We start from the raw sequence: 24,638 nt of genomic DNA on the forward strand, positions 1-24,638 counted from the left end.
GATGATGGTCTCCAGCACCCGCTGGCTGGGGACAGGGCTGGCACAGGCCCAGAGGTGGAGGTCAAGGGAAGATGACGGCTGACAGGAGGGATGGGGGCAGAGAGAAGGGCAGGAGCCCCCGTGCAGTGGGAGACTGGGCACGGGGCTCCACGAAGCTCGGAAGTGAAGGGCCTGTAGAGAGAGGGCTCCCCTGCCCACTGAGAGGAGAGGGGGCTGGTGGGCTGATCCTGAAGCCTGACCCTGGCCCTGGTCCTGAGGCTGGCTGGTCAGCTGGAGGGCTGCCCCACAAGCCTGAGGGCCAGCGGGCCCCGTTGGCCTTCCTGAATCTCCGGGCGGGCAAGGCGGGACAGCTTGTGCCTGGCACCGGGGTCAGCCTCCACCCCACCTGGGCAGTGGACTTGGACCGCTTTGGCCAAACTAGGCGTTTCCTGCAGAGATCAGGGCCCTCCCAGCGTCCTGCCAAGCATCTCCCAGCCGGCCTGGGGGTGGCCGAACTCTTTGTCCAGGGCGCAAACCGCAGCCCCCACGGCCATGGGTCCTCAAGCTACGGCTCCACTCCCTGGGAGTCCCCGCTTTTGAATCCCCCGGGGGCGTTCCCGCTGTGGTCAGATGGACCTCTCAGAGCAGTGGAGATCAGGGGAGCTAGCAGAGGAGGGATGTCCCTCCAGAGTGAGGGGCTGAGGGGAGCGGCCTCCTAACCCTGCGTGGGATGGAAGGGTTCCTCAGTGGGCGGACAGCGGGGACTCTCCGGCAGTTGTCCCTGGCCCTCCGTCTTGGCGAGGGCAGGATCAGCGTGGGCTGCTTTGCATCTCTTTGCATTTAGAGGTGTTTGGTCCAGTCCTGGCCCGCCCAGATCTGTGGTTCGGGCAGGTGCCGGTGGGGTGGGGCCGGGGACGGAGATGGGCTTCCTGCTTCGGGGGAGCCTTTTGCCCTGAGCCGGGCGACAGCAGTGCTGGGCTAGGGGCGCGGCCTGAACTCCCGGAGGAGCTGCATTCCGTCAGTAAGTCCCCATGGCCCTCTGCTCTGTCCTCTGCCAGGCCCCGGTCCAGCCCGAAGGCGGGGGTGGACCAGATGACCTTTCTCGGGCCGCGAGCCTGGATCCGACGTCCCCGGGGTCCAAGTCCTGGATTGGGGGGCGGGGCGCGAGGGGCGGGGTCTCCAGGGGGCGGGGTCCCGGGGTCCCTGAAAGGCGCAGACCCGGCCGGACCCTCCCAGTCTCGAGCCTGCCGCCCTTCCCGCCCCAGCCGCCGCCACCCGCACCGAACCCGGAGCTGCCATGCCCAAGTGCCCCAAGTGCGACAAGGAGGTGTACTTCGGTGAGTGCGCGCACGCCGGCCCCGCGAGGAGGCGCCGCTGAGGGCGACGGGGCTGGGGGCTGCTCCGGAGGACTGAGGCGCTGGGTCCCCTGGGCGCCGCCTCGGAGCAGACGCTTCAGCCTGGTGCGCGCCTGCCCTGGGAGGAGGGTGGAAGCCTCTGCGTCCGAAGGCCGCACGATCGCCGCGGGTTCGCGGTCTCGCTGTGCTCGGCGGGCTGCCTCTGGCTCTAAGCCTCCCTGTCTCTGGGCCCTACGGTCTCTGCCGTCTCCTCTCGGGCGCACCCTGGGTGGGGCACCCGCGGGGCTGGAAGGAACGCGAGCCTGGGGCGGCGCCTCCCGATGCAAAGTAGAAACAGACGCGGAAACCGACGCCCGGGGCACGATCCCTGAAGCCCGCCTTCCTGCCCCGCGCGCGCCCCGAGGGGAGGGAGGAAGTGGGAAGCCACCCCTGTCCTCGTCTTGGAGAAGGGCTCCCGCAGGCTCCACCCTGGTCACCGCAGAGGCCGGGGGCTGAAAGCCGGCAGCCAGGCCCAGGCCTTCCTGACCCAGCCCGGACCCCTGACCGTGGGCCCCGCCCTTCAGCCCCACCCAGCCCTCAGGAGCAAGACTCAGGGCAGCACCCCCGAGTGGCCCAGGGACCAGGCAGGTTGTACGGGCTCTGGGGATTGGAGATTGGTGCTGTTTGGTTGTAATGGCTCTGTCCTCATGAGACAGGCGGCTGAGACCTTGGGTGGGCTGCCAGGCTGGGAGGATGGAGCCCCAGTGCACAGGGCTTCGGCAGAGCTGGCTGCAAGAGGCGAGTATGCCAGTGGTGGGTGTGCGCGGAGTACCCCAGCGTCTCACGGGCCCGTCTGTGCCTCTGCAGCCGAGAGGGTGACCTCTCTGGGCAAGGACTGGCATCGGCCTTGCCTGAAGTGCGAGAAATGTGGGAAGACGCTGACCTCCGGCAGCCACGCTGAGGTAGGTGGGACCCGTCCTGGCGGCAGGGCCCAGGGGTGATGGCACCCCCTCACAGCCCTTCTCTTTGCAGCACGGAGGCAAACCCTACTGCAACCATCCCTGCTATGCCGCCATGTTTGGGCCTAAAGGTATGCACCCTGTGCCTTGTCCCGCTCACCCCACAGCCCCGTCCCAATCTCCCTGTTGACTTTTTCCACCTTCTCTGCAGGCTTTGGGCGGGGTGGAGCCGAGAGCCACACTTTCAAGTAAACCGGGTAGGTAGGACCCCACCCTTGTCCTGCCCCCTGGTTCTTCTCTCGGGCTGGGGATGCCCCCTCCCAGGGAGGCCTGACCACTCATGGGGTCCAAAGGGAGGCCGTGGGTGCTGCACTCATGTCTGTGCCTGTCTCTCTCTGCACAGGTGGTGGAGACCCCATCCTTGGCCGCTGGCTGGGCCACTCACTGTCCAGCAAATGCTAGGCCTCATTGCCCGATGCCCAGGGCTCCCTTGTAGCCCCTAATGCCCTCAATAAACCTGAACACGTGGAAAACCTGTGTGTGTGTGCGCGCGTGCTGGTGAGCCAGGGTGTGCAAGGGGGCTGCAGTGGATCTCTGGCCACAGCTCTGCCAGTGGCGCCTCCAAGGCGGGGACAGAGGTGACTTCCCACTTCCTATGCATCGCCCTCCCCAGGGCGCCGTTCCAGGGCCTCATGTGCCGGGCCGGGCCCCGTGTGCAGAGTGAGTCCAGGCCACCCTAGGCAGTCCGCACCCAGCCCTGCTGCTCTGAGCCCACCTCCACAACCTTCAGACCCTCAGAGGTGCCCCTGAGCTCTCCTGGCCTTCTGGGAGCAGGAGGGGAGGCTTTGAGAGGCCTGGGGGTGGGTGGGGCTGGCAAGGCGGGGCTGGCCTCGGGTCAGGGGATGAATCAGCTCACTGGTTCCACTTCTGAGAGGCTCTAGAGGAGCTGTGGGGACTCCTAGCCTTCCCGCTTCCTGCCCCCCAACCCTGTCCTCATTCCCTACCCCTCCAGGCCAGGCGAGCTTCTGCAGGGGTCTGATGAGGCTGCTGTGCTCCTGACCCAGACACCACTGCCCCATGTGCGTCCTCGTCTGCCATCTGCCCTGTGCCCAGGGACTTACCCTGTGGCCCGGTGTCCGGCGGGGAACTTGAGTGCTGGCCGTGCACAGGGGCTGAGGGTCCTTCTGGAAACTCCCTTGTCCACTCAGCCAGCCACCTTCAGAGACTCCCTTCCCCACATTGGCCACTTAGATTCTGGCCCCAGCAGAAGGCCACCCCAGAGGACACACACTGATGGAAAAGAGTCCAGAGGCATCACCCTGCCCTAGGGCTGTGGTGGGTGTGCCGCAGGCTCCGCTGGACAGCTGCTGTGTGGGGGCAGTCTAGGGTAGCCCAGGGTGGGATGTGTGGGGCGACTGGGAGATTCCTGAGATCCCAAGAGCTGGGAACCACAGCGCTTTTGGTGGGATGGGGGCAGGGGAGGGGGGATGCCGGGGTGCCGAGGTGAGGCCTCGGTTCTGGACGGTGGTGGGTGGCGCTGCGGGAACTGAGAGCTTTGACTCAGCGACACCTGGTGCAGAGGAAAATCCGCAAGCGCGGGGCTGGGAAGGCGCGGAGCGAGACTGCGGAGAGGCCCGCCACCCCCCACGCTTCCTGCCAAGTTCCTGTGGCGCCGGGGGCCCCCAGCCCTGCCCCATCCCCCCGGCTCCTGCCGCCGTGTGGCTCGCAGGTGCAGAGGCGCTCCGAGCAGGAGGCCCTTGGCTTCGAGGAAGCCGCCGGCGGGGCGAGGAGCTTGGTCTTCCTCCTGGCGCTGGCGCCGCGAAGAGGGTCGCGATGCGCCAGAGGGAAGGAGGCTGCGGGCGGGGGAGGCCGGAGGGCGTGCGGGGAGGGGCAGGATGGGGCCTGCTCGGGTGGGCCCTGAGGGCCAGGAGGGCTGCCTGGAGGAGGAGATGGGGGCGAAGGAGGCCGGGAGGGAGGTGGGGCCGGGACCCCTCGGGCTGAGCCTCGCGTGGGCGCGGCCAGCCATGGCGGGGGTCCAGGGAGGCCCGAGTCTCCCGCCCCGCCTTCGCCGCCGCCCTCGCAGCCCCGGGGAGCTGCCGGGGCATCGCGGGAACAGCCCGGAGCCGCCGCTGGCCGCGAGCCGGCCCAACCTCCTGTCCCCGCGGGCGGCCCCGCGCTCCTCCCGGCCCGCGCCTTTCGGGGCCGCCCGTGCACGCGGGCCCGGCTCAGCGGGGCTCGGGCAGCGGCTGCTTCCCGCGCCGGCTTCCTCCAGGGCTGTTCCGTGGCGGCGGCAGAAGGACGCGCGGCCGCGGGCGGGGGAAGACCGGGAGCGCCGGCGGGCCCGGGCCGCGCGTTCGGAGTGGGGCAGTTGCCCGGGACCCGGCACCTGGAGTCCCGGGCCGGCAGCACCGGGGCTGCGCTGAGGCGCGGCGGGCTCCGGGCGCCTCCTGGCGGCGCTGCGGGAGAGGCGGCGCGGAGCGGCGAGGCTCGTCGGCTCTGGCTCCGCGGGGCCCAGCTGCGCTGCCTTCCGCGGCCCCAGGGGGCGCCCTTGGGAGTCTGCGTGCTCCAGCCGGGCGGTTGCCAGGTCGCCGCGGGCGAGGGATGCCGATGGGCGGGGTTTGGGCGAGGCGGGGAGTCGGGTTCGTGAAGGTACAGTCGGCGAGGGCGGGCTCCGCGGACTTCACACCGACGGCCCGGCCATCACCCCGGAAGTGGGTCCACACGGGACGGAATTAGACTACACTCAAACTCAAGGGAAACCGTTCATTGGGCCAGGCCTCGAAGGCGGGTCCCTGCCGACGCGGTGATTGGATGCAGTTCCGGCCAGCACGGTGATTGGGTGAAAGACCCGGCCAGCGCGGCGCTAGCCCGGGCGGCCCGTACGGTGATTGGGCGCAGGCCCAGCCGGCGCGCTGATTGGGCGCTGCACACGGCCCTTGCGGCGATTGGGTGCAGGTCCCAGCCGCGGCGCTGGACCCGGCCCATGCGATGCTTGTGCGCAGGTCCCGGGCGGCTGCGGCGGGCTATCCGAAGGAGGCTGGTGCTGGCTCTATGGGGAGGCGGCGGCGGCGGGTGCACCCCGCGGCTGGGGCCCGGGCCGGGGCCCTGCCTGAGGCCATCGCCGCGTTGAGTCGGTCGCTGCCCTCGGGACCCAGCCCCGAGATCTTCCGCCGTGCCAAGTTCGACCGTCCGGAGGCGGTGACGCTCGCGCGGAGGGCAGCCGGGCCGGGTAGGGTCACGGGCCGTCGCAGGGAGTTGAGCCAGCTCCGCTGACTGCCCACTTTTTATTTTCCGCAGACCCCCGCGCTCTGGCAGCTTCTCTTCCGCGTGCTCGCGCCACTCCCTCTGGACAACCCCCTGGCCTCGCTCGCCCCGGGTAAGCCCCCCTCCTGGCAGGCCTTAGCCTCGCCCACCCGGTAGCAGTGTCCCCCTCCTGCCCCTGCAAAGCCCCGCCTTTCCCCAGTGAGCCACGCCCCTGACAGGTTCTAGCTCCACCCACCCCAGTAGCACGGGCCCCACCACGCAGAGCCTCGCCTCCCCCAGTAAGCCACGCCCCTGGCAGGCTCTAGCTCCACCCACCCGAGTGGCACGGGCCCCACTCCCGCAGAGCCCCGCCTTCCCCAGTGAGCCACGCCCCTGACAAGTTCTAGCTCCACCCACCCCAGTAGCATGGGCCCCACTCACGCAGAGCCCCGCCTTCCCCAGTAAGCCACGCCCCTGGCAGGCTTTAGCTCCACCCCCTTGGGTAGTTCTGGTTTCTGCTCCTACAAAGCTCTGGGGCCGTCCCCGTTGGCCCTTAGCCTCCTCATCCTGGTCTGAGTTCCAGCTCTCCCACCATAGTTTCTTATGAGCTAGGCCTTGAGCCCCTGTTCGAGTGACTTGTGGGGATCTCTGAGGGCATCCAGGTGGTGTCACCTCCAGGCTTGTGGTCTCCTGAGCTAGTGGTCTTCTATCCTAGAGGTCCAAGCCCGCTTGGTGAAGTCAGCACTGCGCTCCCAGGGCTACCCGCGGCTGGCACTGGCACAGCTCCCTGAGGATGGCTCCCAGGGCAGCCGGGAGCTGCTGCTGGCTCTGTCCTGGCTCTTGGCTCGAGGACCTGTGCCTGAGCAGATGCTGGCCCAGACCCGGGTGCCTCTGGGTGATGAGATGACTGTGTGCCAGGTGCGTGTGGGTGAGGGTGGGCCGAGCCAGCCCTGGTCTCAACTCCTGGGGCCAGAACAAGGGCAGGCCTGGACTAGCCTCCTCGGTGTCTCCTGCCCGGACCCTCAGGGCAGTCCCACAAGGGGTCACCCAGCTGCCTGCTGAAAGCATGGAGGCTCCCTGTGCAGGAAGCACCCTTTGTTCTTGGCTGTGCCTCCACTGCCCTCTTACTGGGGGCAGGGTGGGGTGGGAGCAGGGCCTGACCGTTGCCCTTCTCCAGTGTGAGGCCCTGGCCAGCCCTGGCCCACCTGCACCCCAGGTGCGAGCAGAGGATCCTGTGGATGTCCGCTATGTGCAGTGGCTGATGGGAAAGCTGCGGTTCCGGTGGCGACAGCTGGTGTCCAGTCAGCAGGAACAGTGCACCCTCCTGAGCAAGGTAGAGCTGGCACAGGGCTTCCACCCAGGGGCTGTATCCTGTGCTGCAGTCCTGGCATAGGCTTTTGGCTAGATGTGGGCTTTCCTGCCCCGGGCTTACCCAGAGCCTCAGATGGTTCCAGGTGGTACTTGTGGGGGTCCAGGGCAGGATGGAGGTGGGCAGGGCTGGGCAGTGGTGGGCAGGATGGAAGCTGGTGTCAGAGAGCTCACAGAATTTGCCTTCTTGTTCTTGAAAGGCACCAGAGGCCTTCTGGCTCTGTCATTAAATATTGTGATGGGCTCTGTGCCGTGAATACTGCTCCCTCCTGGGCACTGGAGGGGGAGGAGGATGCCCCCTGCTCCCACCAAATCCTGCTTGGGGCTGACTTAGGGGGTGGGTAGTGCCTGTGGGGCCCCAAATGTGGTAGGGGTAGGCTCAGGGTCATAGGTGCCCAGCAGCATGTCCACTGTGATGCCAGGGCTGACGGGTGCTTCTGTGGCAGCTCCCAGCCTTGCACAGGGTCTGTTGCTCAGCCAGCCTTTCCGGGGACCTCTCACCCCGTCAGGCCTGGCTTTGACACAAACCACCATGCTTACCTACATGCCCCTCTGTGCCGCCCTCCAGCCCGCCTCTCTGGGAAGCCTCTCCCATTCCCCTAGATCCAAGCACTCACTCCCATCCCCACTGTGAGCCTGTCCGGAGGCTGTTCCTCCTCCGATGCTGCGGGGGAAGCCAGGGCACCCCACTGCAATCCTGCTGCTGCTGGGGAGTTGGGTGGGGTGGGGAGGCCATCAGTGAAGCTGCCTGGCCCCGCTGCAGGAGGCCCCAGCAGTGCAGACAGCGGTCCCACATGCAGCCCAGCCCTGACAGCCTCAGGCGGAGTGGCCGGCCCCGAGCCCACTGTGTGGTGGGCTCTGAAGGCAGACCTTCCTGGACTGGTGGAGTTCAGTGCTGGGGGAGGTGCCTGCCTCCCACTCAGCCTGGAGTCTGTAACCGCCTGTTTCAGATCCACCTGTACACAAGCGGCTGCCATGGGGATCAGAGCCTTGGTCATCTGTCGGTCGCTGAAGCAGAGATGCTCAGGGACCCAGAGGGAGGCCAGCAGGTGAGGGCAAGTGAGCTGCTGGGGAGGCACTGCCTGAGGTGGGAGGGGCCCATGGGAGGCAGGGAGTGGTGGGTGTCTCTGCGTTTCTGCCACCCATCATTGCTGGCATGGGTGACAGGCGTGTCCTCTGGGCCTCTCCTAGTCTCACGGGCCACTCCCCCTTCCCTTCTGCAAATCCAGGCAGAGTGTTGGTGGGGGCCCAGGGACACAGGAGCCTGGGCTGGGCCGGCAGCTGGCTGAGGGTAGGTTGCTGGAATGAAGGTGGGAGCCAGTGGTGTTGGCACCTGAAGTAGGTCTCACCTGCTGTGGCAGGGGCCCCTGGGGGTGTGCAGGGACTAGCCCACACTGGGTGAAGGGCTGGGCACAGGGCTGACCATGGCAGGGACAGCCGCCCTTCAGAGCCCAAGGCCAGACCCACATGGGTATGCTGGGTGGAGCCTGCCAAGCTGGAGCCAGCCCCATAGACCCTGGAGATTTGCAGGCCCCATATTGCTTGCAAACCTGGGGCCAACCAGGGGACACAGCTCCAGACAATGGGGCTCTGTGGTCCGGGGCAGATCCTGAGCCCTGGATAACACAGACCTGGAGGAAAGCCTGGCTCTGAGCCTCTGGTGGCTACGTGACCCTGGGCAGACAGTGGCCTACCGGAAGTGTCAGAGTTGACTTAGCCCCAGGCATCTTCCCGAGGGATGGTCACTTCCTCTCACCCTGCTACTCCCCTTCCCTCCTCCCTGCCGGCCTTCCACCTTCATCCTTCTTTCTGGGGGTCTGCCCACCTGTCATCACTGGCTCCTTCCTCTTGGCTAGCATGGTTTCAGGGGACAGGGAAGGGCTGGCAGCCATTCTTTTTATTTTTTTTATCTTTCGAGACAGAGTTTTGCTCTGTTGCCCAGGCTGGATTGCAGCAGTGGCGTGATCTCGGCCCACTGCAACCTCAGTCTCCTGGGTTCAAGCGATTCTCCTGTCTCAACCTCCTGAGTACCTGGGACTATAGGCATGCACCACCTCGTCTGGCTAATTTTTTTGTATTTTTAGTAGAGATGGGGTTTTGCCATGTTGGCCAGGCTGGTCTTAAACTCCTGATCTCTGGTGATCCACCTGGCTCAGCCTCAGCCTCCCAAAGTTCTGGGATTACAGGCATGAGCCACGCACTTGGGCTGGGCTCTGTACTGTCCTGAGTGATGGACTGGTGCTGCCCAGCTCCGGGCAGGTACAGCCAGGCAGGAGGGCTGTGACTCAGGGCTGGTGTGACCCCTTCTTCTAGGCTCGGTCCTCCTCTCTGTCTCTTCTTTCTCCAAATCCAGAGTCTTGGCCCCTGTACCTCATCCCAGGCCTGCCCAGGGGGACCCAGGGGTCAGAGGCGGATGGCCTGGCTCCCAGCCTCCAGTCTTTTTTTTTGAGACGGAGTTTTGCTCTTGTTAACCAGGCTGGAGTGCAATGGCGCGATCTCGGCTCACTGCAACCTCCGCCTCCTGGGTTCAGGCAATTCTCCTGCCTCAGCCTCCTGAGTAGCTGGGATTACAGGCACGAGCCACCATGCCCAGCTAGTTTTTTGTATTTTTAGTAGAGACGGGGTTTCACCATGTTGACCAGGATGGTCTCGATCTCTTGACCTCGTGATCCACCCGCCTCGGCCTCCCAAAGTGCTGGGATTACAGGCTTGAGCCACCGCGCCCAGCCCAGCCCCCAGTCTTATATCTGCTGGGACTTCCCTGCTCATGGCAAGGGCCTGTGCATTCCACTCTGCAGCCCTGACCCTGGGGGACTGCATGCCGCACTGTGGGCTCACAGGGCCCGCTTCTGCCTGCCTGGCCCCCGGTGCCAGCTGGTCCTGTCCCTGGCTGAAGTGGGGCTGGCACCCACCCCGTTGGCCTGCATTGGCGTTGGCGGTGCTGAGGCAGCATCTGGGCACCCCAGTCTGCCCTTGGCCCTGCCTCCCTTGTAGAGGTGGCTCTGCAAAGCCCAAGCTTCTGGCCCCTGGGACCCCTGGGTTGGGGCAGAGCAGAGGCTGCCCTGGCCTCAGCCTGCTCCTACCCAGGGAACCTCTGTGGAGACCACCGTCTGTGGTGGGCTGGGGGGCCTGGAAGTGAGGCCCCATCCTCTCCTGGAAGCTGTGTGCGGTACTGGCCAGGTGGAATGGGGCCACGGGCTGGCTTCCTTCCAGGGTTTCTGGAGTGGGAACCCCCAGAACCTGGACCCGGCCTACCTGAAGGGCTTGCACTTCTCCTGCTCTCCTGGGATGGGTCCCAGGACCTTCTGGAAGGATCTGTGGCTGGTGTGTGAGCAGCCAGGCCTGCTGCTGGGTGACTGGAGGCTCCCTTGGGTCCTGGTGGGGCTCAGCCTGCAGCCTGCTCTCCCCGCTCAGGGCAGTGCGTGGGGGGAGGCTGGCAGGTGTGAAGACCATAGCACTTGGGGGTGGGAGGGGCAGTAAGGGGCGTGTTTGCCCCTCCTCTCCTGCCTGCTCCCACCCCCGGGGCCCTTAGCTTCATGGAAACTGCGGTGACTGCCCATCTGTTGTTAGTTGACTCCCCTTCTGTTAGGTGACCGTCCTGTTGGGGGTGTTTCGGCATCTGTCCCCATGGTGGGGTCTTTGTTCTTCTCATGGCCTGCCTGGGTGGGCATGTGGGTGGCCCCAGCCTGCTCCAGCTCCCATGCCGCCCGCAGACCTCCCTGTTCTCAGCTTCTCTGCCTTCAAGCCTGCCTGCCTCTGCTCTGCTCCCCTCTGCTCTGCCCCAGGTGGGCTGGGTTGAGCCTGGGGTTCAAGGCCATCCCTGTCTGCCCCCCAGCCACTGCTGGAGTCCCAGGCCCCTGCAGCCTGGTTCACACTCTGGGTTCCTTGGGAGGAAGGGTGGAGTGGGCAGGATTCAGGTACAGAGGGCCTGTCCCCACAGGGGTACCCGCTGCCCCAGGGCCCAGGATCACTGGTGCAGATAGCCCATAAGTACACGCGCCCGCCTTCTGCGTGTGGGCAGAGCAACTACCGTGTCTGGCCGTTTCCAGCCGCCTCGCCTGTCTGTGGCACACTGTGGGCAGGTGCCTTCGTGCAGTGCCATGGGGCAGACCCTTTGCTTGGGAATGTCGAGTGTGGCTCAGCTCTGCCTTCTCTGCCACCTGGGCCACTAGGCAGACTCCTTAGGGGGTCCCTGAAGTGATGGGATGGTTTTTCCCTCCCAGGAGCCTGGCTGGCTCCCTAGTTTGGGGCCTCCCCCTCTGCCTGCAGCCCCCGATATAGTCTCCATTCAGCGAGGGGTGTGGGGCGGAGGTCTAGGCTTCAGAGGCACCTGGACTCTGTCCCTGACCTTGTTGGACTCACAGAGGGGCTGGTATGGGGGACAGCAGGTGTCCTCAGAGGGTAGGGCCAGCTCTCGTCTGGCAGGCGGGGCCTGGCTGTGCGTTGGGGGCAGCCCTGCGCTGCAGAAAGGACGGGTGGGCTGTGGTCGCCGCACCACACCAGGGTGCCCTGCTTGTGGTTCTGGCCAGAGAACCTGGGTGCAGGCAGGTGGAAGGCTGCAGGGGTGGGGCGTGTGCTGGGGCCAGCTGTCCGTCTTGCATCTGTCTGTCCTGCGTCTGTCCCTGGGGTCCGGTGTGAGGTTCTAGCCCAGCTGCCGTTTGCCTTCCAGCTGCTGCGGACTCTGGAGTATGAGAACAGGCGCCTGGAGGCGGTCCTGACGTGGCGGCGCACAGAGCTGGTCTTCTGGCAGTGGATGGTGAGGACGCCCACTCGCCCCCTCCCGTTGTCCCCTCCCGCAGCAGCCCCAGGTGGAGGGTGGGGATCTTTCTGTTTTGCAGACAGGGGAGTGACTTTTAGGGAGGCCTCAGATCTCCTAGCATGGGCTTTTTCTAGGGCTTCTGCTCACCTTCTGGGGAGGCCACTGTGGCCCTGTCCTCAGCTCCATGGCCTTTGTGCCTCCCTGGACGTCAAGGCTGCTAGATGGTGGCATCCAGCTGCTGTGGGACCTGGGGGGCCACCACTGCCCTCCGTGCCCTCTGTCCCTCTGTCCCCTCGGCTGGGAAACCCCACTTCGTGCAGGCTGTCTCACTTGGGTCTCTGTAGGACACAGTCCTGGACACCTGTGCCCCCAGGGCGCCGGCTGCCGCCTCACAGGGCACCTTCCTGCCCGGGATCCCTGAGCACAGGGGTGGCGAGTTGGAGCTGGTAGCCTGGGAGCTGCGGGCACTGCAGGAGGAGCTGCAGGAAGCTGCGGAGTGCAGGCGGGCAGCCTGGGAGGCCAAGGTGAGGGCCCGCCTCGCTCTGGGCACTGGCCAACTTTGGGGGATGGCTGACCTGAGGGCGCTTTGAACTTGCTGGATCCCACGGCTGCATCTGATTGAGTGTGGCGTGGTGGGTGGCACACTCACACATGCACTCTGAGGGGCAGGAGGGCACACGGTGACGACCCCTGCTGCTGTGAGACAGCCCGCCCCTCCTGCTGGAAGTGTGTTCTCAGATCTTTTCCTGAGGAGGGAGGGAAGCCTGTGCTGTGGGGCCTGCTGCTCCCAGGCCTCTGCCACACGAGCGATCACATGGTGGTGCTCACCCTGTACCTTCCTGGGACTGTCAGACGCCTGGGTCTCCTCCCTAAACACAGAGCCGTCCTCACCTGCAGGTTTGTGGCTGTGGACACGGGGCTGCATCATTCTCTTTTCTTTTCTTTTTTTTGTGATGGAGGAGTCTCACTCTGTCGTCCAGGCTGGAGTGCAGTGGTGTTATCTCGGCTCACTGCAACCTCTGCCTCCCTGGTTCAAGCGATTCTCCTGCCTCAGCCCCCGAGTAGCTGGGATTACAGACGCATGCCGCCATGCCTGGCTAATTTTTTTATTTTTAGTAGAGACAAGGTTTCACCATATTGGTTAGGCTGGTCTTGAACTCCTGACTTCATGATCCGCCCTCCTTGGCCTTCCAAATGCTGGGATTACAGGCATGAGACGTGGCACCCGGCCTCTGTTTTCTTTTTCTGAAGAATTTTAATGGCTGGGCGCAGTGGCTCACAACTGTAATCCCAATACTTTGGAAGGCTGTGGCAGGTGGATCACAAGGTCAGGAGATCGATACCAGCCTGGCAAATATGGTGAAACCCCATGTCTACCTAAAAATGCAGAAAAATTAGCCAGGCATAGGAGCACGCACCTGTAGTCCCAGCTAATTGAGAGGCTGAGGCAGGAGAATCGCTTGAACCAGGGAGGTAGAGGTTGCAGTGAGCTGAGACTGCACCACTGCATTCCAGCCTGGGCGACAGTGAGACTCTGTCTGAGAGAAAAGAAAAAAAAAAGAATTTTAACGTAAATTGCAGTCATGATTTTTCCCTTAAAGTCTTCAGTAAGCCTCTCTCTTTTTTTCTTCTTGAGACAGAGTCTCGCACTGTCTCCCAGGCTGGAGTGCAGTGCCATGATCTTGGTTCACTGCAACCTCTGCCTCCCAGGTTCAAGCGATTCTCTTGCCTCAGCCTCCCAAGTAGCTGGGATTACAGGCGCACACCACCATGCCCAGCTAATTTTTGTATTTTTAGTAGAGATGGGGTTTCGCTATGTTGGTCAGCCTGTTCAGGGAGCCTCTCTAAAGAGCATGGGTGTTTTCCTGCATGCGTGCTGCATCTGCACCCCTCTTTCTGACCCAGGAAATGCTGAGGGGTCTGAGGCCAGCATCCTGGGGGGACAGCCACCACCATTGTCTCCCATGCAGGCTGGAGGCTGTGGACGGGGGCCAGAGTGGAGTGCTGTGCGGCGGGCCTCTCGAGAGGCTGTGGAGAAGGAGCTGGGAGCTCTGCAGCGGTGCTGGGAGCAAGACAGGGACCCGGCCCAGCCTCACGGGCCACACCGGCTGGTCAGACGAGAGGATGGGGCAGCAGGGGACTGGGACCTGCGGGCAGCTGAGGTGATCAGGACGCTGAGGAGCCAGGAGGCCTGCCTGGAGGCAGTGCTGCATCAACTACAGGGACAGTGTCGGCAGGGACTAGCCAGGTTGGCGGGAGCCCTGCCTGGCCTCATCTGGATCCCGCCACTGGGACGCTGAGGACTGTGGACGGGCACTCCTGTAGGAAACCTGCCTTGGCCCAGCCCGGCTGGGCGTTGGAGGAACAGATACAGGGCCGGGTGGCTGCAGGGATGGCGGTACAGAGCCCAGGTCATGTGCTTGATGCAGGGGCTGGGCTGACTCTGGCCAGAGCTGGGGCCCAAGACCAGCAGCACTGGGAATAGGTGTGGCCAGACCCCTGAGGGGGTTGTGATGGTCCAGCTGGCGGGCTGGAGGGGACCCGGGAGTGAACTGTGGCAGCTTCCCCATAGGCAAGGCTGCCGGGCAAGACTTCCCTGTCTGGGGAATGGGGTGTAGAGGGGCCGTGGTAGGCGGTCAGCCCTGGGCTGTGAGCACAGCTTCTCCCCCGCCCCAGCCTTGGCTGTGCCTGGGGTGATGCCGGATGGGAGCCTGGGGCTCTGTTCCTTCCCTGGAGGTGGTGCTCCGGGTGGGGGCACTGCGTGGACAGAGAGGCTTTGTTCCAGAGGCTACCCAGCAAGCTCTGCTCTGCTCTGACAAAGAGCCATCTGTGTCCCAGGGATGTGCCCCAGCCTGGCGGAAGGAGGCTGGGCCTTAGGGCACCCCCCGCCCCCACCAGCGGGGACAGGTGGCCCTGGGGCCTCCCCTGCCCCCCTCACAGGGCCCTCTGTCTTCTGGGGTCATAGGACTCTGGCCCGAGGTGGGCAGAGACGGGGCTGGTGGGGCCACCTCCAGGCTCCTGCCAGCTCTGCCCTGGGGCCACATCCATCACGCCTGCTAGAACACGCCCTCACTGGAGACTTTCCCACTGGCCTGGGGCTTGTGCCTGTGCGACAGCGCACACCCGGGCTGCCCCTCCGGACAGCCTCAGCCTGTCCGGGCCTCCTCAGCCCTGGGGTGAACACAGCTAGGCTGCCTGCTTCCCTATTCCTGTGCCTGGACCTTAGGAGCACCTCAGTACCCGGATGTGGCCAGCAAGGCCTCCCTTTCAGGAGCACCTCCCTGACCCGCTCATGCTGTGGGCCCTGTGCAAAAGCACTGTGGGCTGCCCACCCTCCGGCCCCTCTGCTGGCTCCTCCTAAGGGTTCCTGCCACTTGTAGCTGCGGGGTCCAGCCCTGTGTCAGGCACTCGGCCCTCAGCCCTCCTCCACTGCAGCCTCGAAGGTCCCCGGTGTCCTCAGCCAGCCTGGGCTTCCGGACAGCGCTCTTATGCTGGGAGCAAGTCCGCGTAAAGCCCTGCTTCTATAACCACAGACCCAGGACTCCCACTTGTAGGACCACAGCCTACAGGGTCTTGGGGTGTCCCCTATCGCTGCTGAGGCGCAGGATCCGAGAAGTAAAGAGATGGGACACAGAAGGACTGGAAAAGCAGCTGGGCTTGGGGGCCACGCCACCTATGAGCAGAGACAGGCGAGGCCCCAAACATCCAGGAGCGTCTGTATTTATTGGGTACAAGACAGGGAAGGGTAGTGAGTGAGGTCATCTTAAGGACAGTGATAGGGTCAAGACAATCACGTGCTCAATAAACAAGGGGTCCACCCCCATTAGGTCACTGAGGCCAGGAGGTGGCCGTGTGCAGCAGAGAGCACAGTGCGCAATATCTCTTGTCTGGGGCCATTTCCAAGGAATTCTATAGGTGGATGCGAGTGAGCACAGTAGCAGAGCTGACCCGGTCCACAGCCCCCTGCTGGCAGCTTCCATCGAGTTCTATAGGAGGATGCTTTTGAACCAGCACAGTAACCAGAGCTGATGAAGTTCAGTCACCAAGGCGAGGTTACACTGGAGGGGTTTTAAGCCCTCGGAGGCCCTCGGGATTGCCGCTCTGAGGGCAGCCTTCCACAAGAACTGGAGCAAGGTCCTACGACTCCTTTATCAGGAGGAGAGGCTCTCGCCCCAAGCCTGCCATACAGCGGGTATCTTTACGACACTGAACGCTGCCGCCTGGGCCATGGATTCTTGTCCTGGTGTAACTGTTTTCCCTTAAATCATGCTCTGCAGTGTGTCTGCTCCAGACATTCCTCCGACTATAAGCAGGTTATGCTTATATATGTATAGCTGTTTATCCCTTAATTCATCCTCTGAACTGCGTCTGCTCTAGGTATTCCTCTGACTATGAACTAAGATAGAATTGTATATATATATGGAAACAACTGAGTTGTAGGATATTCTTTAGTCACTAATTCTGTAAACTAAGATATATAAAGGATTATATGAAGGAAATAACTGAGTAATAACACTATAAACTAAGATATTCTTCAGGCAGTAATTGTGCTGGGGATCTGCTTAGCTCTCCTTCCTCAGTGCCCAGATCGGGGGTACCCACATCACAGGCCTTGGGGAGGGAGCTTGGTGGGAGGGAGGCCAGGGCCGAGGGAGGGAGGCCGGCAGGAGGGAGGCCAGACCTGAGGGAGGGAGGCCGGCGGGAGGGAGACCAGGGCTACAGGAGGGAGGCCGGCAGGAGGGAGGCCGGTGGGTGCTTCTGCGCTCCCGGCATGCCCCAGCTTGCTCTAGTATTTGCAGCCTGTCATGAGGAAGGGGCAGGGATGGGGCCTTGGCTTTCAGCTCCATCTGTTAATCACACATACAGTAGCTTTAGTCACTTGAAGTCACGGCCTCTTGTTCTGGAGGTCCCGGTGTCACCGGTCCACAGGGTTAAAGCTGGGTCCCCATAAGGTCAGCGGCAGCCTTTGCCTTCTGACATGTAGCCTGACACCAGGGCTGAGACCATGCCGTCTGCCCGAGACCACGGAACCGCCTGGAGGCCGCAGCATCGCCTGGCTGGGGTGGCAGGCCCTGCACCCTGGACAGTTGGCATCTGTGTGAGGACAGTGCAGCTGGCTCCCCAGGAAGACCCAGAGGTGGAGATGCCCCCACAGGAAACAGCAGAGGGGACCAGGCTGTGAGACCAAGGCGCTCACTGGAAAGTGTGACAAACTTGACTCCAACAAAACTAGAAACTAATTTTTTTTGTTGTTTTTGAGCGAGTCTCCCTCTATTGCCCAGGTTGGAGTGCAGTGGCACCATCTCGGCGCACTGAAACCTCTGCCTCCTGGGTTCAAGTGATTCTCCTGCCTCAGCCTCCCGAGTAGCTGGGATTACAGGCATGTGTCACCACGTCTGGCTATTTTTTTTTTTTTTTGAGACAGAGTTTCGCTCTTATTACCCAGGCTGGAGTGCAATGGCGCAATCTCGGCTCACTGCAGCCTCCGCCTCCTGGTTCAGGCAATTCTCCTGCCTCAGCCTCCTGAGTAGCTGGGATTACAGGCACGTACCACCATGCCCAGCTGATTTTTTGTATTTTTAGTAGAAATGGGGTTTCACCATGTTGACCAGGATGGTCTCGATCTCTTGACCTCGTGATCCACCCGCCTCGGCCTCGCAAAGTGCTGGGATTACAGGTGTGAGCCACTGTGCCCGGCCCTAATTTTTTTTTTAAGTAGAGATGGGGTTTCACCATGTTGTCCAGGCCAGTGTAGAACTCCTGACCTCAGGTGATCCACCCACCTCGGCCTCCCAAAGTGCTAGGATTACAGGTGTGAGCTACTGTGCTGGGCTGAAACTAATGTTTATTAAGAGATGGCACTGCTGGATGCAGTGGCTCATGCCTGTAATCCCAGCACTTTGGGAAGCCCAGGTTGGAGGATTACATGAGCCTGGGAGATCAAGACCAGCCTGGGCAACATAGGGAGATCCTGCCACTACAAAAAATAAAAAATTAGCTGGGCATGATGGTGTCTGCCTGTAGTCCCAGCTACATAGAAGGGAGGCTGAGGCAGGAGGATCACTTGAGCCTGGAGGCCAAGGCTATGTGAGGCCAAGTGAGCTCTGATCTCCTTGCTGCACTCCAGCTTGGGCAACAGTGTGAGCCTCCATCTGAAAAAGGAAAACCAGTCAGTGAGATCCAGGTGCAGTGTCTTGGGTGCATTCCTATTTTGTCCGGCTCTGCCTTCCTGGCCTCTGCTTCCCTTTGTTGCTACTTCCAGGCTCCTTCACATGGGCCTGGCCGACCCTGCCTGGAGGGATGAGGCTGATTGGGACTCCAGCCAGGTCAGGACCACAACTTCGGGGGCCTGTGGCAGTTGCACCTCCCCCTGTGCCCAGCTTTGGTTGGACAGGAGTGTTTCTTTTTTGAGACAAAGTCCTGCTGTCACCAGTGGCACAATCACAGCTCTCTGCAGCCTCCATCTCCCAGGCTCAAGTGACCCTCCCACCTCAGCCTGCTGAGTAGCTGCAGCTACACGTGCATGCCGCCGTGCCCAGCTATTTTTTTTAGTTTTAGTGCACAGGGTTTCACCATGCCCCTCAGGCTAGTCTCAAACTCCTGGCCTCAAGTGATCCGCCCGCCTCAGCTTCCCAAAATGCTGGGATTACAGACAGGAGCCACTGCACTCGGCCGGAGAGAAGTGTGTTTAAGTGGCTCCTGTTTATCTCACGGGGACCCCGACAGCTCAGTCCACATGGCCCGTGTCTACCCCGTGTCCCAGTGCGTGGTTGTGGCTGGTGGCTGTGGAGTCCTGTGTCTGTGCTCGGCTCCAGCCACGTGGCCTGCATGTGCCCACACTAGCTCACCAGTGTCTGCACCCCTGCCCAGGCTCCTTGACCACTGGGAGCACTGGGTCTGGAGCCATCCCCTCCTCAGAGTGCTTGGAGGGCGTCCTGCCCGGCCTCTCGCCGTCTGGCTGTGCTGGACAGGTCCCTCACTCAGTCATTCCACCTGAAGTCACGTGGTGCCTAATACGTGGCATTCTGAGGGGCCCCATGGCCACGTCCCAGAGGGAAGAGCCAACCCCATAGAGGAAAGTACTCAAAACCGGAGGACACAGGTGCCCAAGGGGGCCCAGCTTCAAGGGGGGCACAAGCTGAGCGCAGGCAGGGCCAGGGCCCAGGCTTCTGCCCCCAGCTGCTGGTGCGGAGGTTCTGGGGCTCAGGTGGGCTTGAGGGGGTGGCTGGACTAGGTGGGATCTGGCCTATTGGGGCACAGGATTAGCTGCTGTCTTGGTTGTGGGTGTGATGAAGAGAGCCGTGGTGGCTGGGCCCGTGGTTGGTGGTCTGAGAGCTGGGCAGGCTGGGATGGGCACTGCTGCTTGAGAGCCCTGCTTGGACCTGCCAACAACCTTCAGCCCTGGCATCTTAGCGGGTGTCGGGTGGGTGGTCAGCTGTGCGAACCTGGAATTTGGGGCTGGAGAATGGAATGCGAGAACCCAGGGCATGGTGGGAGGCAGGGCAGGGCCTCAGACATGGTGGCTGGGTGCTCCTGAGGGGCCTCGGCCTGAGGCCTGAGCCTGGGCCCGCACGGTGGTAGGAAGTGCAGGCAGGGCAGAGGGGGTGGCTGGCAAGTGGGGATGTGGGCAAGTGGCGGGTCTTGGTGGCCAAGTAAAGACAGTTCTTCCGGATGGAGGGGCTCGTCACACCCAGTGCAGGCTTCGATACACAGGTGACCTCACCTGTGCTGCTGAGGCTCATGCTTGGAGTAGGGATGCATACCTGACGGGGGCTGAGGAGGGCCAGGAGGAGGGCTGGGGGGCTGTGCTCTTGCCAGGTCTCCAGGGTCCTGCTATAAGCTGCAGGAAAGACGTGAGATGCTGGTTGCCGGGGTTTGGGTTGTAGCATCCTAAATTTGGGGCCCATATGTTTTTTAAATGAGCCTGGGATTTGTTTTAATCCGGGAGGGTGACGCGCAGGCTCAGGAATGACTGTCTTGTTGAAAGAAAGTTATTTTATCCACAGAGATTGGGGGCTGCTCCACGCACCTGGGTGGTTAGGGTGGAGGAACGGGTAAGACGTCAGCATCAAAACTACAGAAGAAGGTGTGGTGTGGCAGCTCATGCCTGTAATCCCAGCACTTTGGGAGACCAAGGCAGGTGAACCACTTGAGGTCAAGAATTCGAGACCAGCCTGGTCTACACAGTGAAACCCTGTCTCTACTAAAAATGCAAAATATTACCTGGAAGTGGTGGCAGGCGCCTCTAATCCCAGCTACTCAGGAGGCTGAGGCAGGAGAATGGCTTGAACCTGGGAGGCAGAAGTTGCAGTGGGCCGAGATCGCGCCACTGCACTCCAGCCTGGGTGACAAGAGCGAAACTCTGTCTCAAAAACAAACCAACAAACCAAAACTATAGAAAAAGACGTACCTAGTGCAGTGGTACAGCAGCTGCCGTGACCTCAGCTAATAGAAAAAATGTGGGTCTTGAAGTGGGGGACTGGAAGGGATGCCTGCTGGGCTGGAGGGGGCACCGGGCTGGCGGGGGTACCGGGGTGGAGAGGACACCCAGCTGGAGGGGGTGGTGAGCTGGTGGGGGGCGTTAGGCTGGTGGAGCCCTGGGCAGTTGGGGGCACTGGGCCGGTTGGGGTGCTGGAAGGGACTGCCGGGCTGGAGGGGGGACACCAGGCTGGAGGGGGGGTGCCAGGCTGGAGGGTTGGTGGACGTGCTGGGCTGGTGGGGGTGCCAGGCTGGTGGGGGCATCGGGCTGGAGGGGACACCATGTAGTTTTGGGGCACAGGGAGGAAGAGGCCCAGGTGTCACTGGTGAGGGCCGCATGTACCTGGCTCCATGTCTCCCTGGGAGGTGGGCTGGAGCAAGGCCTTGTCGATGTGAGAGCAGAAAGGAAGGGCAGTAGAGAGGGAGTTTGGGGTCTTTCCTGTGGGGAAAACCTGCTGCTCATGACCTAGACTTCGGGTGGTTCAAGAGCCGAGTAGCCACAAAGTCCTAGTAACACCCCTGTGAGCCGAAGGGCCAGGGCCTCGCTGTGAGCATCCTCCTAGGGCATGGCCATCAACAGTGGGGGCAGAGCCTCTAGGTGAGTGGCTGTGGGGCACTGACCAGATGCCCACTGCTGGGTTTTTTTTTTTTTGTTGTTTAGACAGAGTTTCGCTCTTCTTGACCAAGCTGGAGTGCAATGGCGCAATCTCGGATCACTGTAACCTCCGCCTCCCGGGTTCAAGCGATTCTCCTGCCTCAGCCTCCCCAGTAGCTGGCATTACAGGAATGTGCCACCATGCCCAGCTAATTTTTGTACTTTAGTAGAGACAAGGTTTTGTCATGTTGGTCAGGCTAGTCTCAAACTCCTGACCTCAGGTGATCTGCCCACCTCGGCCTCCCAAAGTGCTGGGGTGCACAGAGCGAGACCCTCTCTTTTAAAACAAGCAAAAAAGGCCGGGTGCGGTGGCTCACACCTGTAATCCCAGCACTCTGGGAGACTGAGGTGGGTAGGTCACCTGAGGTCAGGAGTTTGAGACCAGCCTGGCCAACATGGTGAAACTCTGTCTCTACTAAAAATACCAAAAATTAGCCAGGATGGGCCAGGCACAGTGGCTCATGCCTGCAATCCTAGCACTTTGGGAGGCTGAGGTGGGTGGAACACCTGAGGTCAGGAGTTCAAGACCAGCCTGGCCATCATGGTGAAACCCCATCTTAAAAAAAAAAAAAAATTAGCCAAGTATGATGGCAAGTGCCTGTAATCTCACCTATGTGGGAGGCTGAGGCAGGAGAATTGCTTGAACCTGGGAGGCGGAGGTTGCAGTGAGCCGAGACTGTGCCACCGCACTCCAGCCTGGGTGACAGAGGGAGACCCTGTCTCAAAAAAAAAAAAAAAAAAGAAAAGAAAAAGAAAAAAAAAAAGACGGGCAGAGAGGAGAGGCATGGATCCACGAAGACAACAGCCCCAACGAGAAGGTGGTGTGAAGTCTGAGCGCAGGACAGGCCCTCCCCTGGGGCCTTTGGAGGGAGCAGGGCCCTGCCAACACCTTGATCTTGGACTTCTGGCCTCCTCCAGATCAGTGAGAGAATTGATTCCTGCTGTTTTAAACTCCCCGGTTCTGGCAGCCACAGGAGACGAATCTACCCCCTTCCCCCAGCACCAGGAAGGCTGGTCGGGAGCTGGGCTTGGCGAAAGGGTGGCACTGGGAGTGATTTTCCGGTGTCGAACAAGCCTCACATCCTGGTTTAGTCCCCGCTGCAGCCGATGAGATGACCCTTTCCTAGGTTGCTGGATTCAGTTTGTTGATATTTTTGTCTGGGATTTCACCTCTATGTTCGTGAGTGAAACTGGCCTATAATTTCCATTTCTTGTTATGTCCATGCCTGTTTTTGGTGTCGAAGGGAAGATGACTTCAAAAGATGAGTCGGGTATTACTCTTTTATTTTTTTCATTTCTTTTTTTTTTGTTTTGAGACGGAGTTTCGCTCTTGTTACCCAGGCTGGAGTGCAATGGCACGATCTCGGCTCACCGCAACCTCCGCCTCCTGGGTTCAGGCAATTCTCCTGCCTCAGCCTCCTGACTAGCTGGGATTACAGGCAAGCGCCACCATGCCCAGCTACTTTTTTGTGTTTTTAGTAGAGACGGGGTTTCACCATGTTGACCAGGATGGTCTCGATCTCTCGACCTCATGATCCACCCGCCTCGGCCTCCCAAAGTGCTGGGATTACAGGCTTGAGCCACCGCGCCCGGCTATTTTTTTCATTTCTAAAAGAAGTTTTCTTGGGTCTGGGCACAGTGGCTCATGCCTATAATCCTAGCACTTTGGGAGGCTGAGGCAGGTGGATCACTTGAGGTCAGAGGTTCGAGACTAGCCAGGCCAACATGGTAAAACCCTGTCTCTGAACATACAGAAAAATTAGTCAGGCCTGGTGATGTGTGCCTGTAGCCCCAGCTACTTGGGAGGCTGAGGCAGGAGAATTGCTTGAAACCAGGAGATGGAGGTTGCCATGAGCCGAGATTGAGCCCTTGGACTCCAGCCTGGGCAACAGAGAGAGACTGTCTCAAGAAACAAAACAAAACAAAACTTTTTTGGGGGTAAAATTTGATCATTTCTTCTGTAAGTGTCTGCAACAATTTGTTACTGATGCCCTCTGGCATGGAGTTTTCCTCGTGGGAAAGCTTTTATGAATGGACTCAACTTCTTTTGTTATTCCAAGATGATTCCAATTTTCTGTTTCTTTTTGATAATTTTTATTTTTATTTCTTTTTAAAATTTTATTATTTATTTATTTATTTGTTTTGAGACAGAGTCTCGTCCTGTCACCCAGGCTGGAGTGCAATGGCTCGATCTCAGCTCACCGCAACCTCCACCTCCTGGGTTCAAGCAATTCTCCTGCCGCATCTTCCCGAGTAGCTGAAATTACAGGTGCCTGCCACCACGCCCAGCTAGTTTTTTGTATCTTTAGTAGAGATGAGGTTTCACCATGTTGGCCAGGCTGGTCTTGAATTCCTGACCTCATGATCTGCCTGCCTCAGTCTCTGGGATTACAGGTGTGAGCCACCACACCTGGCCTATTTTTTATTTTTTTACAGACAGGGATTTGCTCTATCTCCCAGACTGGTATGCAATGGTGAGATCACAGCTCACTGTAGCCTTGACTTCCCGGGCTCAGGTGATCTTCCCACCTCAGCCTCCTGAGTAGCTGGGACCACCGGTATGTGCCATCATGTCTGGCTAATTTTTTATATACTTTTTTTTTTTTTTTTTTTGCTAGAGATAAGGTCTCACTTTGTTGTCCAGGCTGCTGGTCTCTAACTCCTGGGCTCAAGCGATCCTCCTGCCTCAGCCTCCCAAAGTGCTGGGATTACAGGTTTGAGTTACCATGCTTGGCAAGTTATATTTTTAAAGAAATCTGTCATCAACAATTTCAAAAGACTGTTTAGGCAGTTGTTCTAAATATCTTCTCATCTTTTTAATGTCTGCTGCATCTGACTGCGGTCTGTTTGTTATGGCTTACACTGGTTATTTGTGTTTTCTCTCTTTGTGGCTTGATTAGCAAGGAGCTAAATCATTTCTTAAAACCAGAGGTTAGCAAGGAGATAAAGCATTTCATAAAACCAACTGTTGGCGTGATTGATGTATCTGTTATATATATTTTAAATGCTATTATGTTTTCTTTTTGTTATTTCTTTCTTCTATATTTATTGAATTTATTTTGCTCTTTTCTAATCTGTTGAGTTAGATGCTTAGCGGATTGGTTTTCATAATTTCTTCCTTCATAATATATTCATTCAAATCTAGAAGCCTTCTCCTAAGCACTGATCACACCACTGCATTCCAGCCTCGGAGACAGAGCAAGACCCTGTCTCTAAAATATAAAAAATAGGTTGAGCACCGTGGCCCACGCCTGTAATGCCAGACTTTGTGAGGCCGAGGTGGGCGGATCGTGAGGTCAGGAGTTGAGCTGAATCCCACATTTTTTCATGTGCAGCGTTTGCTTCACTGTGAAATGGCCCCACGTGCTCTCGGCCAGGGTTTCTTCTTTGACTGATGGGCTTATTGAGAAGTGAACTTCTTAACTTGCAAACTTTTGTTTTTTTAATCTAGTCTTCCTTTTGGTAACTAGCTGAATTGCATTATCACCAGAAGAACATGATCTGCATGATTTTATTCCTCTGAAATTCCTGAGACTTGCTTTCTGGCGCAGGCTCAGTCAGTTCTCGTGGACCTGCCGTGTGCTGGGAAAGCGCGCGTGTCCGCGGGGGTCTGCTGCAGTGCTCTGTGTGCCAGCGAGGTCAGGTTTGTTCTGCTGGTCACAGACAGCTGGAAAACCTGCTGCTATGGCCGAGGGCCTGCCTGTTTCTCCTGTTAGTTGTCAACTTGTGCTTTATGTAACCTTGGGTGTGACAGATTATTTTATCTGTCATCTATCTGTTTTGCTGGGTGCAAATATCCTGGTGAATGGAAACTTCTGTCATTGTGAATTGATGTCTACTGACCCTTTCCCTGAAAGCCCACT

At 60.3% G+C, this 24,638-nt stretch overlaps 2 protein-coding genes across 4 annotated transcripts; both read left to right on the forward strand.

Moving 5' to 3' along the window:
* Positions 1-1,181: 1,181 nt before the first annotated feature.
* On the forward strand, positions 1,182-2,805 carry CRIP1 (cysteine rich protein 1). Its single transcript, XM_010343884.3, has 5 exons — positions 1,182-1,316; positions 2,181-2,275; positions 2,346-2,403; positions 2,484-2,529; positions 2,676-2,805. Exons 1-4 carry the CDS (start codon positions 1,277-1,279, stop codon positions 2,522-2,524), a joined length of 234 nt encoding a protein of 77 aa, XP_010342186.1. The 5' UTR covers positions 1,182-1,276; the 3' UTR covers positions 2,525-2,529; positions 2,676-2,805.
* A 2,399-nt stretch (positions 2,806-5,204) lies between these two features.
* TEDC1 (tubulin epsilon and delta complex 1) lies at positions 5,205-16,245 on the forward strand. Of its 3 annotated transcripts, none has more exons than XM_010344077.3 (8): positions 5,205-5,470; positions 5,570-5,648; positions 6,231-6,433; positions 6,693-6,848; positions 7,834-7,932; positions 11,553-11,639; positions 11,987-12,166; positions 13,613-16,245. In XM_010344077.3, the coding sequence occupies exons 1-8, from the start codon at positions 5,261-5,263 to the stop codon at positions 13,940-13,942; spliced, it is 1,344 nt and encodes a 447-aa protein (XP_010342379.2). In that variant the 5' UTR covers positions 5,205-5,260; the 3' UTR covers positions 13,943-16,245. The 3 variants fall into 3 exon arrangements, with proteins under 3 accessions (XP_010342379.2, XP_074250502.1, XP_039318846.1); XM_074394401.1 differs by having other exon boundaries at positions 6,732-6,848; XM_039462912.2 differs by lacking the exon at positions 7,834-7,932.
* The last annotated feature ends 8,393 nt before the right edge of the window (positions 16,246-24,638 follow it).

The sequence above is a fragment of the Saimiri boliviensis genome, chromosome 2 (assembly GCF_048565385.1).
Source record: "Saimiri boliviensis isolate mSaiBol1 chromosome 2, mSaiBol1.pri, whole genome shotgun sequence".
NCBI classification, from domain to species: Eukaryota; Metazoa; Chordata; class Mammalia; order Primates; family Cebidae; genus Saimiri; species Saimiri boliviensis.